Source organism: Xenopus laevis, chromosome 7S (assembly GCF_017654675.1).
Source record: "Xenopus laevis strain J_2021 chromosome 7S, Xenopus_laevis_v10.1, whole genome shotgun sequence".
Lineage (NCBI taxonomy): Eukaryota > Metazoa > Chordata > Amphibia > Anura > Pipidae > Xenopus > Xenopus laevis.
The window spans coordinates 82,841,673-82,858,321 of NC_054384.1; the positions used below are offsets into that span (position 1 = coordinate 82,841,673).

The 16,649-nt window shown below is 41.2% G+C and overlaps 1 protein-coding gene across 3 annotated transcripts in view; it reads left to right on the forward strand.

Annotated features, from left to right (window-relative positions):
* The window catches only part of foxj3.S (forkhead box J3 S homeolog), a 58,249-nt gene that overhangs the window by 35,873 nt on the left and 5,727 nt on the right, over nucleotides 1-16,649 (forward strand). For 2 of the 3 annotated variants that reach the window (XM_018227916.2, XM_018227917.2), the window contains exons 4-11: nucleotides 4,736-4,810; nucleotides 8,220-8,303; nucleotides 10,602-10,703; nucleotides 11,091-11,219; nucleotides 11,874-12,033; nucleotides 12,878-13,312; nucleotides 14,946-15,035; nucleotides 16,249-16,440. In XM_018227916.2, coding sequence (XP_018083405.1) covers nucleotides 4,736-4,810; nucleotides 8,220-8,303; nucleotides 10,602-10,703; nucleotides 11,091-11,219; nucleotides 11,874-12,033; nucleotides 12,878-13,312; nucleotides 14,946-15,035; nucleotides 16,249-16,440 — 1,267 coding nt within the window. The remainder of the gene's footprint in view (nucleotides 1-4,735; nucleotides 4,811-8,219; nucleotides 8,304-10,601; nucleotides 10,704-11,090; nucleotides 11,220-11,873; nucleotides 12,034-12,877; nucleotides 13,313-14,945; nucleotides 15,036-16,248; nucleotides 16,441-16,649) is intronic. The other variant, XM_018227918.2, reaches the window with a different exon arrangement.

Here is a 16,649-nt window from a genome sequence, read left to right on the forward strand (position 1 = left end):
ACCAAAGTGCAAGAAAAAACAATGTGGCTTCTGCAGGGCCTAGCGCAGTGACAAGTGCCTTAAAAACTGCCTAAAATGGTGACAAAGTATTTCTAATGAAAATCCCAAGTAAGGACTATAATTTATAGAAAATAATGTAGTGGTTTCATTGGCCATCTTATCCTTCCTTCTCCCTTAAAGGAGAAGGAAAGCTACGGAGGCATTTTATTGCCAATAAATTAGCTTCAATAGTGCAAGCTAGAATGCTATATTTATTCTGTAGAATGTTTTACCATACCTGAGTAAAAAGCTCTAGAAACTCTCTGTATGTTTAGAATAGGAGCTGCAGTATTATTGTGGTGTGACATCACTTCCTGCCTGAGTCTCTCCCTGCTCTGGGCTCAGATTACAGTAGAGAAGGGAGGGGTGGGGGGGAGAGGAGCAAACTGAGCATGCTCTTGCCCAGGGCAATGAGGTTTAAGCTGAAGGCAGGAAGTCTGATACAGAAGCCCATGTGTACACAATAGAAGGAAAGAAATGCAGTGTTTCTTTTGACAGGGGACTCAGAGCAACATTACTTTGGGGGTTTACTGGTATATTTAGATGGACCTTTCTGATAAGGCTTACTTGGTTTTAACCTTTCCTTCTCCTTTAAAGGAGAAATCAACCTGTGGGCAAAAAGCCCATACTCCCCACCCCACGTAGACCCCCTCTCTCCTCCTTCCAGGCTAACTACCCCCCCAGGGAAATGCCCCATACTCCATACTTACCCCTTGTCGCAGATTCTTCCAGCGAAGTCCCACGCATCCATCTTCCGCGTCCTCTGTAAGCTGACTGAGAGATCGGTATTTCTGCGCATGCGCAGTTGGAGCAGTTTGCCGGTTTGTGACAACTGCGCATGTGCGGAATTACAGGGAAATTGCCGATAGATTAACCACAATAGTGCAAACTAGAAAGTCATACCGTATATACTCGCGTATAAGCCGAGTTTTTCAGCACTGAAAATGTGCTGAAAAAGTCTACCTCGGCTTATACGCGAGTCTCTCCCCTGCTGTGTGCTCGTTCACTATTTCCTGTGCCTGTCCGCACAGCAAAGATGTACAGTATAGCATTCTGAGTAATGCTGCTGAAGTGCTGGGACAGGCTGAATAGCATGACAGGCGTGCGCGCCTAACTCACACTGATCCATGCGCGATAGAGCAGGCTGCGTGCAGTTTCAGGCAGAAAACTGGCGGCCATGATGTCATGACATTGCGCATGTTACGTTCCGGCGCCCATGCGCTAAGAGAGGCGCGGTGCCCTTCTTCAATGGCGCCTTCTCGATGCGAAAACAGCCGTTGCTCTCCCTGTCAGTGATCGCTTTCTCCCTCAGGCATAGTACGGTAAGCCTGGGGAGCACTACGCTACACTACTGTAGGAGAGAGAGAGGGGAAGGAAGCTGTTCTGCTGCAGAGCAGTGCTTTTGACACTAGGAAGAAAGAGCTGAGGCTGAGCTCAGCACTGAGAAGACAGTGTGGCTACTTTTTTTGCAGGGGGAGGGGGGAGCAGCTTTTAGTAAAATGTAGCTGTGCAGGCAAAAGTGTAGTATAGGCTTATACACGAGTCAATACAGGTTCCCAGTTTTCCTAGGTAAAATTAGGTACCTCGGCTTATACGCGGGTCGGCTTATACACGAGTATATACGGTAATTATTCTGTAGGATGCTTTACCATACCTGAGTAAACGGCTCTAGAAACTCTCTCTGTTTGTTTAGGATAGCAGCTGCTATATTAGCTTGGTGTGATATCACTTCCTGCCTGAGTCTCTCCCTGCTCACGTATAGCTCTGGGCTCAGATTACAGCAGGGATCGGGTGGGGGGAAGGGAGGGGGAGAGAGGTGCAAACTAAGCATGCTCAAGCCCTAGCCCTTGAGGTTTCAGCTGAAAACAGGAAGTCTGATACAGAAGCCCATGTGTACACAATAGAAGGAAAGAAATGCAGTGTTGCTTTTGACAGAGGACTCAGAGCAGCGTTACTTTCAGGGTTTACTAGTGTATTTATATAGACATTTTTGATCAAGCTTACTTAGTTTTAACCTTTCCTTCTCCTTTAAACGAAGTAGACTGATATTTCAATTGTTACAAAAAAGTGATGCAGGAAAATGCTCATATTATTTTAAATAGAGATGTGTGCTTTGGTCACATGATGAGGGATTTTTACTTTTTTCCTCCCCTTTTATTCTGTTGCATTCTGGGCATTCAGTATATCTCAGTCTGCAGCAAGGGATGTATGCCCTGTATTGTTTGAAGAAGTCATATAGAAACCACACAGGCAGGGAATGAGGCAGCACACACAGCACCTGTCTTTGTGGATTGTAGACTGTACTACTTTAGGAGACACCGCTTTTAATAACCAAACACTCATGACAGCTGTGTTCCTGTAATTACATTTTTACAATTGGAACTTTGCCCTTTTGCATCTCTTGAAAATGCTGGTGTTTTATAGGCGGCAGATAATATACAATGGCAGTCTATCCATATTGTCTTACTGAACCTTCAAAACACTGGTGCACATACAGGTATAAACTGGAGTAAAGACTACGAGCATCCCAGGGTATTATTTACCTTTGCTGCTGAGATGTCACGTTAACATTGGTAAGAATGCTGCAGTTTCAGGTATCCGTCATTGGATTTATTTTCCAAGCTTATAAAAGTCATAAAACTCAGTACAGCAAGAACCTGTCACTGATTGATCAGTTTATTATAATTCTAGAAATGTTTTGGCAGTAGACACATAACCCTCTATTCTCCAGCACGTCCCTGGAGCTGTGTTCTTTTAGGGCAGAGACATGCTCAGATTCGGGGAGATTAGTCGCCCAACAACAAATATCCTCTTCTTTGGGTCAACTAATCTCCCCGAACTGCCTCCCGCCGGCTAGAATGTAAATTGCTGGTGAGATGGCAATCGGTGCACTTTGTTTTCCGAAGTCGCCCAAAGTTGCCTCACGAGGAAAATTCAAGCGACTTCGGAAAACAAAGCGCTCGGAGTGCCATTTCACCAGCGATTTAGAAATGCAATTGTAAATGTTTATTGGTTTAGCATCTTTAAAGGAGAAGGAAAGGTTAAAACTAAGTAAGCCTTATCAGAAAGGTCCATCTAAATATACCAGTAAACCCCAAAAGTAATGTTGCTCTGAGTCCTCTGTCAAAAGAAACACAGCATTTCTTTCCTTCTATTGTGTACACATGGGCTTCTGTATCAGACTTCCTGCCTTCAGCTTAAACCTCATTGCCCTGGGCAAGAGCATGCTCAGTTTGCTCCTCTTCCCCCTCCCCCTCCCTTCTCTGCTGTAATCTGAGCCCAGAGCAGGGAGAGACTCAGGCAGGAAGTGATGTCACACCACATTAATACTGCAGCTCCTATCCTAAACAAACAGAGAGTTGCTAGAGCTATTTACTCAGGTATGGTAAAACATTCTACAGAATAAATATAGCATTCTAGCTTGCACTATTGCAGCTAATATATTGGCAATAAAATGCCTCCGTAGCTTTCCTTCTCCTTTAAGGGCAGAGACACACGGTCAGATTCGGGGAGATTAGTCGCCCGGCGAAAACCTTCTTCAGGGAGACTAATCTCCCTGAACTGCCTTCCCGTCAGCTAGAATGTAAATCATAAAAACACAAAACTCAGTACAGCAAGAACCCGTCAGTTTATTATTCTATAAATGTTTTGGCACTGAGATCCCTAAGTGCCCGTAGACACATAACCCTCTATTCTGCAGCACATCCCTGGAGCTGTGTTCTTTTAGGGCAGAGACATGCTCCGATTCAGGGAGATTAGTTGCCCAGCGACAAATCTCCTCTTATTTGGGGCGACTAATCTCCCCGAACTGCCTCCCGCCATCTGGAATGTAAATGCTGGTGGGATGGCAATCAGTGCACTTCATTTTCAGAAGTCGCCCAAAATTGCCTAACAAGGAAACTTCGGGCCACTTGGAAAACGAAGTGCTCTGAGAGCAACTAAATCTCCCCGAATCTGAGCATGTGTCTCTGCCGTTAAATGTACACAATCATTCCCAGTGCTCATTTGGAACAGAGAATCCTGTGTAGGACTAGTGCTAAGGAAATGGCTACAAGGGCTAATCACACTACAAAATAAAAGTGCTACATATATCTTTATAGGGGTTGTTCACCTTTGAGATAACTGTAGAGAGTGATATTCTGAGACAATTTGCAATTGGTTTTAATTTTTATTATTAAAGGTTTTTGAGTTATTTAGATTTTTATTCAGAAGCTCTTTAATTTGCATTTTAAGCAATCTGGTAGCTAGGGTCCAAATTATCCTAGCAACCATACACTGATTTGAGAGACTGGAATATGAAAAGGAGAGGGCCTGAATAGAAACAATAACAATACATGTGTAGCAGAGCATTTGCTTTTTAGAAGGGGTCAGCGATGGTCATTTGAAAGCTGCAAAGGGTCAGAAGAAAAAGACAACTAAAAAAAGTAAATAATGAAAACTGATTGAACAGTTGCTTCGAATTGGCCATTCTATAACATACTAAAAGTTGCCCTAAAAATTAACCACCCCTTATGCAATTGTAAATGTTCATTGGTTTAGCATGCCCGGCAACAAATCTCCCTGAACTGCCTTCCCGCTGGCTAGAATGTAAATCGCTGGCGGGAAGTCTGTATTTATTTGTATCCTGAATGGACTCATTGTGTATTGTAGAAGAATGCTGATAACTTGTATTCTTGTTTTGTTCTCTTCATGATAGAATTCTATACGACACAACCTGTCCCTGAATAAGTGCTTTCTGAAAGTGCCTCGATCCAAGGACGACCCTGGAAAGGTAATTCCATGTCTTGCTCTACCTCACACTCTAATTGTTTCCTATTCATTTACCCTCATTGTGTCATTCTAAACAAAAGTAAGGAATTTAAGAAAACAGAATGAAGAGGGCGGAATAGACAAAAGGCAACTGTCTGTATTCTGTACCTTTCAAAACACTTTTGCTTATGGTTCAGAGCTGACTGGGATCTGACATTGCGACTCATTGCACTGTAGTGAGTTCCTATTGGGGCTTGCATAGGTCCATATTGTACATACCATTCAAGCGTTGGAATGATCAGAACATGTACATCAAAAGTCTTTTCCTTATTTATTTCTGCTTCAAGCTTGTATGCAATGAAATAATGGGCCTGATTCAATTCAGTGAGAAAAATCTCATGGGTTATCATTTGAATACTCATGGACTAGATTCAATTCAAGGAGAAAAACTGTTCCAGTCCCCCATAGACTTCCGTTCAGAAAAATGTATCTCTCCGTTTATCATGTGAAAACGCTATTGAATTGCATCTCAAATTGAATCTCATCCATGAGTTTTCATGTGATAAACCTCTTTCTCGCTGAAATAAATCTGGACCAATACCGTCTATGCAATCTGCTGGATCCAACTTGCAATATTTGCAACTGAATGCTGTTGTTTTACATTAGCCAGATATTTAAAAAAAAGTCTGATCCTGGCCTAGTTTCTATATATCTGTCATTTGGAAGTGTTAGAAGATGATCTAACCAGCGTCTTGGGGTCTGTTGATTTCTGCTTATGTTCTAAACATTTTTTTCTTTATTTTACATTCATTATTTACACAGGAACCCACTAAGCCAGTGCATAAAAATTTAATTGCCATAAGAAAGCACATTAATCAACTGGCTAGCTATTCCAGACTTGTGGCTTAACTAAAAACAGGGAGCAATATGCCACTAAACACAACAGAGCATTGATAATAACACTGAATTCAGACAGTAGTGGTAAGCTGGAGGAGAAACTCACATAACTGTATGGAATTGGTGGGTTGGGTCTCTAGTATTATTAGGGAATATGCCAGTAAGTGGTTGAGAAACAACGACAAACTAATATTACTGATCCTCCTGTGCTGCTGCCATATATATATTCAATAAACATGCACTGCTACTGAAACCATAGGACAGGCCTGGGAGTAGGCGAGAATGATTAAAATAGAAAAACATAACTTCATGTCATATCAATGAAAAGAATGAGTAGAAACGAAAGAGGTGACATTTGGAGATATCACTTGTATTGCCTTAATGGCAAATTCTTTTGAACACAAAGAGGGGAATGTGTGAAGTGATAGGAGCACAAAAATGTCAGCTATTTTAGCCATTGTGCTTGCTTTTGTAGGCTCCACACATCAGGCCTTCAGGTGTTTTCTTTCTCCTTTGTATGTTTTATGTAGTACACATTTTACAAAATTCAAGAATGAACCAAATCCAACCCATAATATGCATATTTGGGTTTTCTTTTGAAAAATAAGTTGTTACATTCAGGTTTGGCAAAACAATCTGCACTCTTTTGTAGACTCATTTGCAGCCGTTTAGCTAAGATAAAGTGTAGTATCTGTTCTATTTAATAGGGGTTATCCCACCACTGCAAAGTAAGGCACATTGATATAGGATCAGTGCAATAGGGGGAGATGTGCAGCCATTAGGCACCTTCATTCCCTGAAACCCAGCCCCATCACAGGTGAATTTGACCTTTTCGGAGGTCACTTGTTTCCTTCTCCTCTATGTCTTCTGGCTGGAAGGAGCTGGATAAGGGGCCCCCCCTAGCCTTTGCGATAGAGGTCTGAAGACCCATGCCTTATGCTTTCTGGCAGGGGATGTCAGTAATAAAGTGCACACCCTAGATTACAGATGGGCCTGAAGACTTTTTTTATTGGGTGCCCTTTGGCCGGATGACTAGGGGTTTTGGCCTTTTGCACCCTTATGCATTTAAGTTTCACAAACTTTTTTGCACTTTGGTGATGAAGCACTGCTTAGGCCTAAAGTACACAGAAGGGGGTGAAGCTGAGATTTGTGCTTGTTTTTGAGCAATAATAATGGCAAATTCATAATAGCTATGAGAGATTTCATTAATGCCAGGAAAAGCAGTTGGCTTTCTGATCAATACTACAATGCATACCTTACTGTGGTTTATCTTGAACACATGAAATTGATCACTAACAAGTATTCTAGGATGAACAATTTCAATAGGTCTGCTTTAAACTGTATGAACTCATATTCCCTAGTAATCACAAAAGTGCTTGTCATTCCTGTGCATTTACTGAGTGTATTATTAAATAAGCCGCCTGCATGTGTGTATTACAGGGGTGTGGTGTTGTCAGTATGGAAACCCTAGCTGTCATTAGAGTATCGTCTTTTACTGTCAGTGCTGTTTTGATCTGGAGTTCAAAGAGCAGCCCTGAGAATTAAATGCTATTCTGCCAGCATCGCAAGGGTTGTCATTTCATCCCTTACTAAATTGGCTCTATATGAAATCCTCATCTTGCAGTAAAATTGCAAGTACAGGTATGGGAATGCTCTGGATCTGGGGCTTTCCAGATATTGGATCCTTCTGTAATTTGGATCTTCATACCTTGTCTACTAGAAAATCTTGAAAGCCTTATATAAGCCCAATGGACTGGTTGTGCTTTTAATAAGATTTAATTATATCTTAGTTTGGATCAACTACAAGCTACTGTTTTATTATTCCAGAGAAAAAGCAAATCATTTTAAAAAAATTTGGATTATTTGGATAAAATGGAGCCAATGAGAGATGGTCTTACGATAATTTTGAACTTTTTGGATATCCGGTTTCTGGATAACTGATTCCATATCTGTAATTGGTAATCTGTGTATTTTATGTGACAGCTGTTGAAATCACTACAGTGTAGAAGATATTTGTGCATCTAGAATTGTCGATGTTCATATCCATATGATTCTGTGAAACAAATGGCGGCATGACAGTCCCGAGCCAAACCTATGTCCTATAGATATTGCTTGGGTCATCAGTCAGGCAGGTTTGAACTTTTCCAATGAAATGTTCAAACCTGATCACCTCCTGCCAATAGAATAACTATACGGTTCAAGTCAGTATTAGACCAAAACTCAGATGTTGTCTCAACCATTCAGCTGTTCACTTGTGTTTCAGCTCAAGGACATATGACCAGACATCTGGAAAGGGCCCCATAGTTATAATCTTGTAATAATACTCGAGTCAATGCACATAGAGAACTAAAACGGAAGTCTCTTTTATAGAAGCATATGTGTAGTATATATTGGTAATGTACATGCAAGGGTTCATTCATATGTTTGCAAATATGCATAGGGAAAAAAAAGAAAATAGCTATAAATTCTACTAACCACATATATATTTCTTTTAACATTCTGAATAACAAGTGTTGTAATCCTTTCAATTTTAGGGGTCATATTGGGCAATAGACACAAATCCAAAGGAGGATGCAGCACAAGCACGGCCAAGGAAAAGGCCGCGATCAGAAGAGCGAGTAAGTATATGTTTAATGCCGTTAACAGAAAACCAGCGTTACACAAAGAAGTAGACTAGAAAAGCTGCCCATTATGGCATTTCTATCCCATATTGTTTTTTTGGGTTTGGTTCTTCTTTAAAGAGATACTGACACAAAAATATTAGCGTACATTAAAAATTACCTATAGGTCATATGGTTTTTCACTGGGAGGGTTGCTTTTGTAAGTAATTGTTACTATTAGTTCCTAAACCTGACATGTTTTGCCAACCTGACTGTCCCTTCTCAACCAGTCAAGAGTTTCTAATGCTAATGGACTCCGTTCCGGATTTACATAGCGGGGGCCCCTAGGCCCACTGTCGTCCTCCTCCCCTTTATTTGTGCAAATTTTCATCATCGGGACCGGAGTAATGGGGATTGGAGTACTGGGAATTTAAGAAATGATTGTATCTCCAGCACATCCCCAGTGTTCTTGAATCAACGAGGGTGTGGTTGGGCAGCATGCTGCCCCCCTAGGCCCAGGCCTAGGTGGCCTTTCCACAAATCCGGGCCTGAATGAACTCCTGCTGCACAAATATGGCAGCCCCCTTTAACAGGAACACTTGGAAACACATAGGTAAAGTAAAATGTTTTTAAGTTCTGGTGTCAGTATCTTTTTTTATAGGAAAACTAGACCCCCTGTCCAAAAAAGCCCCCTCCTCCCTGCACTGTGCATTAGTCAAAAAAAACCCCTTAAAAAAATCTGACCCTAAAATGCAGAGCAGCAGAGCTTTCGGGCACCATCTTCCGCCGCTTTGTATTCTTTTAATGCTTAACACCAACATGAAGCCTGTGGGGGAATGCAGAATCGGCTTCCACTGCACATGCTCAAATCGGCATTGAGCCCCAAAAGAATACGAAACTGAGGAAGATGGTGCCCGGGAGCTCCTTGGCTCTGCATTTTAGTGTTACATCAGTGCGGGAGGGGGTGTAATGGCAGGCAGTTTAGGGGGCTTTTAATACAGGGTGGCTTATTTCTTGTTTAACAACATTGCCTCAATTGATTGTTGCTATGTTCATATTGGGACAGACTGAGACAATATTATGGAAGCTCTGCAGCTGTCCTTGCAGTTTGGAAATATAAGTTACTGTATGCAGTGCTAACTAATATCAGCTGCAGCTTTGCAGAGCGTTGAGAAAAATAATAAGCCGGAAATCCTTAAAGGGATACTGTCATGGGAAAACATGTTCAAAACGCATCAGTTAATAGTGCTGCTCCAGCAGAATTCTGCATGAAATCCATTTTTCAAAAGAGCAAACAGATTTTTTTAATTTTGAAATCTGACATGGGGCTAGACATATTGTCAGTTTCCCAGCTGTCCCCATGTGACTTGTGCTCTGATAAACTTCAGTCACTCTTTACTGCTGTACTGCAAGTTGGAGTGATATCACCCGCCCCCTAGCAGCCTAACAAAAGAACAATGGGAAGGTAACCAGATAGCCGCTCCCTAACACAAGATAACAGCTGCCTGGTAGATCTAAGAACAGCACTCAATAGTAAAAGCCAAGTCCCACTGAGACTGATTCAGTTACATTAAGGGTAAGGCCAGGCGAGGAGATTCGGGGAGATTTTGTCGCTTGGCGACTTATCGCCACGTCTTTTGGGCGACTATCTCCCCGAACTGCCTCAGTGTCTTTTCCCCATAGGCTACAGCGCAAAATTGCCTGTGCTAATGCACACGCGGCGATGCGTTTTCAATAGTCGCCCAAAGTTGCCTCACTGAGGCAATTTTGGGCGACTATTGAAAACGCATCGCCGCAACAAAATCTCCTCGTCTGGCCTTACCCTAAGTAGTAGGGATAACAGCCTGCTAAAAGTAGTTCCATCCTAAAGTGCAGGTACAAGTCACATGACTGGGGCAGCTGGGAAACTGACAATTTGTCTAGCCCCATGTCAGATTTCAAAATGGAATATAAAAAAAAAAATCTTTTTGCTCTTTTGAGAATTGGATTTCAGTTTTGAAACTTTAAAGTCAATTGACTTTTAAAGTCACTTGTCGCTCTCACTAAGGCTTGTGTCGCACAAACTTTCACTTGTCTCTTGTCCTACCAACTGTTGCTTGCCCTGGTGCTAAACTACAAGTCTGCTGCTACCACTGTCAGGGCTACTTTTAGGCAAAGTGTAAAGGGGGTTAGCTTAAGGTGCGTTAACTAAAAGGTGTCCACTCCTACAGAAAATGCAATTAAAGACAGTGCAGATTACATGCAATTACTCTGTGGTGGTGTTGTTGTTTATCATATGCCCAAACCAAAGTAACATTTTTCTTGGTTTCCTTTTAGGCCTCAACCCCATACAGCATAGATTCAGATTCCCTTGGAATGGATTGTATTATCCCTGGAAGTGCCTCTCCGAACCTGGCTATCAACACTGTGACTAATAAAGTAAAGTTTCTGTATATTGTGAATCAAAACTGTATGGGGGGGGGGGTTCCCTAATTCTAGAAATAAATTAGTCTTCATAATAGCCAAATAGGTATATATTTAAAACGCTTTTAAATGTGTGTTTTTTTTATGTAAATGTTTGTAAATTTAGCATCACTTCTTCCACATAATGGAAAAAAATAGTTGGCGTTCTACATGGTATTGATGGTCTCCTACACCACAGTCTATGAATCCCACAGGTACAGAAGGCTGTAAGAAAACCTTGTAGGGCCACATGGGGCTCCAGTTAGAGAGCTGCTTTTGGGAAACTGCCATGGGTCTCATCTTTAAGGCTGCCTGTTAAATATATCTATTTCATTGACTAACTGCATTTCTTTAATTTCGCAGGTAACCTTATACAACACAGATCAGGATGGCAATGATAGTCCTCGAAGTAGCCTTAACAACAGTCTTTCTGATCAGAGTGTGTCCTCCTTAAACTTGAATAATGTGGGCAGTGTACATAGCTATACATCCGTAAGTATTTTATCTGCCTGTACCATTGCATATGCTCCTACCAGTACAAATAAAACGTTGTATATGTATGTCACCTCTCCACCAACTATTTGATGGCTGAAGATGTTATAGGTATGGTAGTCTGTGCCTGTCATTCTCTTGGGCAGGGATCCCCAACTTTTGAACCCGCGAGCAACATTCAGAAGTAAAAGGAGTTGGGGAGCAACACTAGCATAAAAATGTTCTTGGGATGCCAAATAAAGGCTGTCATTGGCCATTTGGTAGCCCCTATGTGGATTGTCAACCTATATTGAGGTTCTGTTTGACAGTACACCTGGTTTTTATGCAACCAAAACTTCTCCTCCAGGCCTCCAAGCCTGGAACTCAAAAATAAGCACCTGCTTTGAGGTCACTGGGAGCAACATCCAAGGGGTTGGAGAGCAACATGTTGCTCACGAGCTACTGGTTGGGGACCACTGCTCTTGGGTTTGCATCTGTTCCTTTCCTTGGCCAATGTCAATAACACATATGGAGTCATGGCTGCAGCTTTACAAATTACACATCCCTCCCCATAAATATCAATACCAACACAAGAGGCAATGCCCATAATACCTCTGTAAAGACAGACATAGCTGTTTAGTTGTATGTAAGTTAATTCTGCTCATTCTTTAATAGGTAACAAGCCACCCCGAGCCATCTGCTCAAACATTAACACAACAATCACCCTATAGTGCACCGGAAAGAGACAAGCTCTACCCTGAATACAGTTTTGAAGATCTCAGTGATTCATTTAGAAGCCTGTATAAGTCTGTTTTTGAACACTCTGTAAGCCAAGGTGAGTCTTTCCTCTCTGATTTATACATATAAAGAAGCTTTATACAGATATGGTTTTGTATGGAAAACATAACTCCTATTATCTGAAAAGGTTAGAGTAAGAAAAGAGTAGGGATGTGGCACAAATCTGGGTGTGGAGGACCAGACTTCTGTCAAATCTAATCTTAAAGCATAAAGTAGGTGTAGATGTCCAAGTCCTCATGGATTCCGAGTTAGGAAGAGCGGATTCATTACAAGGCAAGTAGGTGGACATCTCCTTTCTCAGTGCTTTTCTCCGTGCCCACCCATGTGCAGCACTGTATACTGTCGCTTCCCCTACATGTACTGCAGTGTATTTAAAGAACCAGTAATATCGAAAAGTGGGGAAACAACGTATTATAGCTGATGATTCTGCACCTACAAACAGTTTCTTAGCAACATATGTCCTATCTTATATGAGAGAAGTTTCCATTCTGTAGTTCTGTATCTATCGTTGGTGTTACTCTTTAGAGATGAAGCATGTCTGTAAGAATGCTTTGTGAACTATGAAACTGGATTGTTGTGGATTGTGCCGTGGGGGAAGGGCGGTATTTTATATATAATATGAGTCTTTTTATTCTTGTATTGGTTTTATGTATGTAATCTGTATGTTCATTGTATGCACCAATTTATTGTACAGCGTTACTGAATATTTTTGTATTTTATAAATACAGCTAAAAATAATATAGATATTTTTGTGATTTTAGTCATGCAGAACAATAAAAGAAATGAAATGATATTGCTAAATGCAGTATTACATGCTATGTTATGGTAAAAGGATTTAAGAAAGGGAAATAGTGTCCTTTTTTTTTTTTATTGTGTTCCAGGCTTGATGAACCTGACTTCAGAGTCCTCCCAGCAGACACATTCTCCTTGCTCCTATCAGCACTCCCCTAGCAGCACAATGAGTTCTCAACAGCACGGTAGCCAAAATAACCTAACAAATAGCCATGCAAGCAGCATTGGCACAAGTGTAGGCGACTCCATGGGGCAGGTTCACTTATCTCACACTCAGCTACACACGCAACAGTCACAACATTCACCACACATACACCACAATGTTATACATCACCAGCATCCTCAGCAGTGTACTCAGCACACATCTCACTGTCATCAACAAAGTCCTCATCAGCCTCAACATCCTCAGCAGCGTGCCCAGCATCCTGCACAACATCAGCATATACAGCACCATCCGAACCATCAGCATCAACCTCTAACACATCAGACATCTCTAGCGCAGCAACAAATACCCAGCAGCAATGGTAAGATATTAAACATGCTTATACTGATGTGACCATTACAATACCTTGTTTTTGAGGCTAAACACATACAGCTGTAATTTATTTGCTAAATTAAGAATATGTTCATAAAACAGAACGGTCATCATCATCTGCCTTCAGCTACTTTTTGCTTTTCTATCAGCTGCTGATCTTTTTGCTCCATTACCTTTCAATAGAAAAAACTCTTGTGTATTTCCTTTCTCTTAATTCTCTCTTTGGTTCTCCCTTTTTGGCTGCTTTCTGTTCTGCTTTAACATTTTGTTACCTTATTCTTCTTCCCCTTTGGTATCACATTGTATCTTGTTTTCATTGTCTGCTTTACTATACCCCTTTCATTTCACATTATTTATTACTTTACTTTTGCTACTTCACACGTCTGTGGCTAAAATTGTCAGATTTTTGTGTCTGTTTGCATGTAGAGGTGTATTTCGTGTTGTGATTGTGTGAGGTATGAACTGCTAAAATAAAAGAGATGTATATTAAGGTAGAATGAGAGGTAAAATCATGGATGGTGGCACAATGCTCATCAAATAGTATTCCAGACTGGTGGCTTTTTTGATGAAGAGGAGTACCAGTGTGAGGGTAACAGGTAAGCGGCTTGAATCACTGTGAGGGGGGGTACCTAATATCCTGGTACTAGCCCACACTAGTTGCCTACCCATGACCCAGAAAACATGTCGATGACTAAATGCTGTCTTGCTATTTCACTAAGACTTTTTTGGGAGAGAAACCTGAAATACAGTTGAGTTTACAGTAGATGTTACTAATTTCCCCCTTCCTCATCTGGATTTGATTAGCGATAGATTTACTTTATATTAAGTTCAGGCACACTTCCATGACCAGGAGTACTTTGCAAAGTAAGTTCAGATTTCAGTGCCAGCCCTCTTCTATTTCCTAGGGCAAAATGTATATACAATTGCACTGGTTACTGGACAAACTGGAGGAACCCAGAGCATGTAAAGCTGGCCATACACTCCCTTCTCTGTTACTGTAAAAAGTAAAGCAGCATCTAGAGCTCAAATATTGCACATTCGCGTCTTTTTGTTTGAATAAAAAATACAGTGAAAGGTTTATAGATTGCCTTGCTGGCTCATAAACCATAAATGCACTTTTTTCACAATGCTTTTAACTGCAAGTTTTGCAAGGTCTTGCCTTCTTTTGTGATTAAGCTGTCAATACATTGACTTGAGTCAGGATGACTTAAGGTGGCCATAGATCTTTCCCCCATATGCCACTAACGGGCATGGCTATATCGGGGGTAATGTGAACATTCGGCCCTATGGCCGAACAATCAGATTATGATGAGATCGCAATGGGCTCCGGCGGGACAAAATCAAACCTGTCTGATCGACCAAACGACCGATCTCCGCCAGACGAAAATGAAGCTGCCATTTTATTGGGTCTTTTACAGTAGATGTTTCTCATGGTATTCTGTGCCATAAGCTCCAATTTTTACCAACTTCTGAGCGCAAATCCATCTTACTATAGTTAAGATGAATATCATTATGTCTTTGGATGACTTGTAGTGTTCTATACATACACGTAAGGATAGAAACAACCCAACCCTGATTTGAAGTAGATAAATATCTTATCTAATACTGTTCATTCTCCACAGAATGGAGCTCCACTTTAGATATGCTAAAGGAAAGCTGCCGTATCGCTAGCAGTGCCAACTGGTCTGATGTGGACCTCTCTCAGTTCCAAGGTATGTATTCTCTATTCTCTTTAACACACATGGGATGTCCTACACTCTCTCCTTCTGCTTGGCCCACTTTGCAGTCAGATAGCATATCTGATTGCAGTGTTTGTTTATCCGTTCTGTTCTTTGGTTCTAAATCAGTTTGCCTCTTGGTCCTTAATTTGCTGGTTTGCAACATTGCTTCAGGAGTAAGCAATAAGAGATCACTATTTATTGGCACTGTTTGGGTGTCTGTACTTGAAATGCCAACACCTATTGGCCTATATCAGTTCCCACCTGTCTGGCTCTCTCTAGCTGTGCTCGTCTAGCCTTTTGTGTTCTCACTTGAAGGTCAAACCTTTGGCCACAGCCCCTTTGATATAAGTACAGATATAGGAGAATCAGTATTGGTCATTCATTCATAGCCTCAAGAATATCTTGAACAGCAAATACATATTCACCTTAAATCACAATTCTAACCCTAACTGCCTTCAAGCTGATCCATCTTGAGATGGGGGCAACCCCTTAGTTTGGGCACCTGCCTTCTAATATCTTCACAACACTGATGCAACCCCCTTGAAGTATTGTTAGCTATATATAGCTTTAGAATATTCTCCATTTCAAGCAAACATTTTTGTTCAGCATGGCACACATCATTTACAGTAAGAGGTAAGGAATGCTTATTTCTGTATGCATCAACCCAATGAGCGACCTGTTCTTGTGGAGCGGCAGGGAGGGTGTTGTGTGGTCTCTGGAGTTTTTCCTGAGAGGGATGCATCAAAATACTTAGATACTGACACCAGAAAATAAAAAAAAATTATATTCATCATGACATTGGCTTTGAATGCTATTTATAATTTTGCCATAAAAGTATTTGCCTGATGTTTTTAAATTACCTTTCTTACCCCATGTTCCTGTATGAGGGGGCTGCCATATTTGTGCAGCAGGAGTCTGTTAACATTAGAAACTCTAGCTGACCGGCTAAGATGGGACAGTCAGGTTGGCAAAACAGTCATGTTTAGGAACTTCAAGTGATAATTACTTACAAAAGCAGAACAATCGACAAAAAACGATCGTGACCTCTATGTAACTTTTGATGCAGATAAATATTTTGAAAAGAAAACACATTCTTATAACTATGGATGGGACTTGCAAAGTACACTTCTGAATGGTTTAATTCAAATAGCATTGTTTGTATTTGGGCAATTAACTTTTTCTTGCCCATGTTTTTCCTGTCTAGGCTTAATGGAAAGTATGAGACAAGCAGATCTGAAGAACTGGTCCCTAGATCAAGTTCAGTTTGCAGACTTGTGCTCTTCTCTCAATAAATTCTTTACCCAGACTGGCTTCATCCATTCACAGAGCAATGTGCCATCCCCAGTTTGCCACAGTAACATGCACTCCACAAAGCCCACACAGCACCTCGGAACAGGTAATTGTGCATTCATACAAAACACTAGAACCATCGGGTGAATCCTGATTAACATACAGATAGGGCTGATAAAACTGGCAGGAGGTTTTGATCCAGAAATCCAATTAAAAAACGGGGCTGTCTGGTTCAAAACTGGACAGGTGACAACCCTAGTGTGTCCCATACCCTGTAGATTAGTGACCGTGAGTACTTTCCTGTACATGGACTGG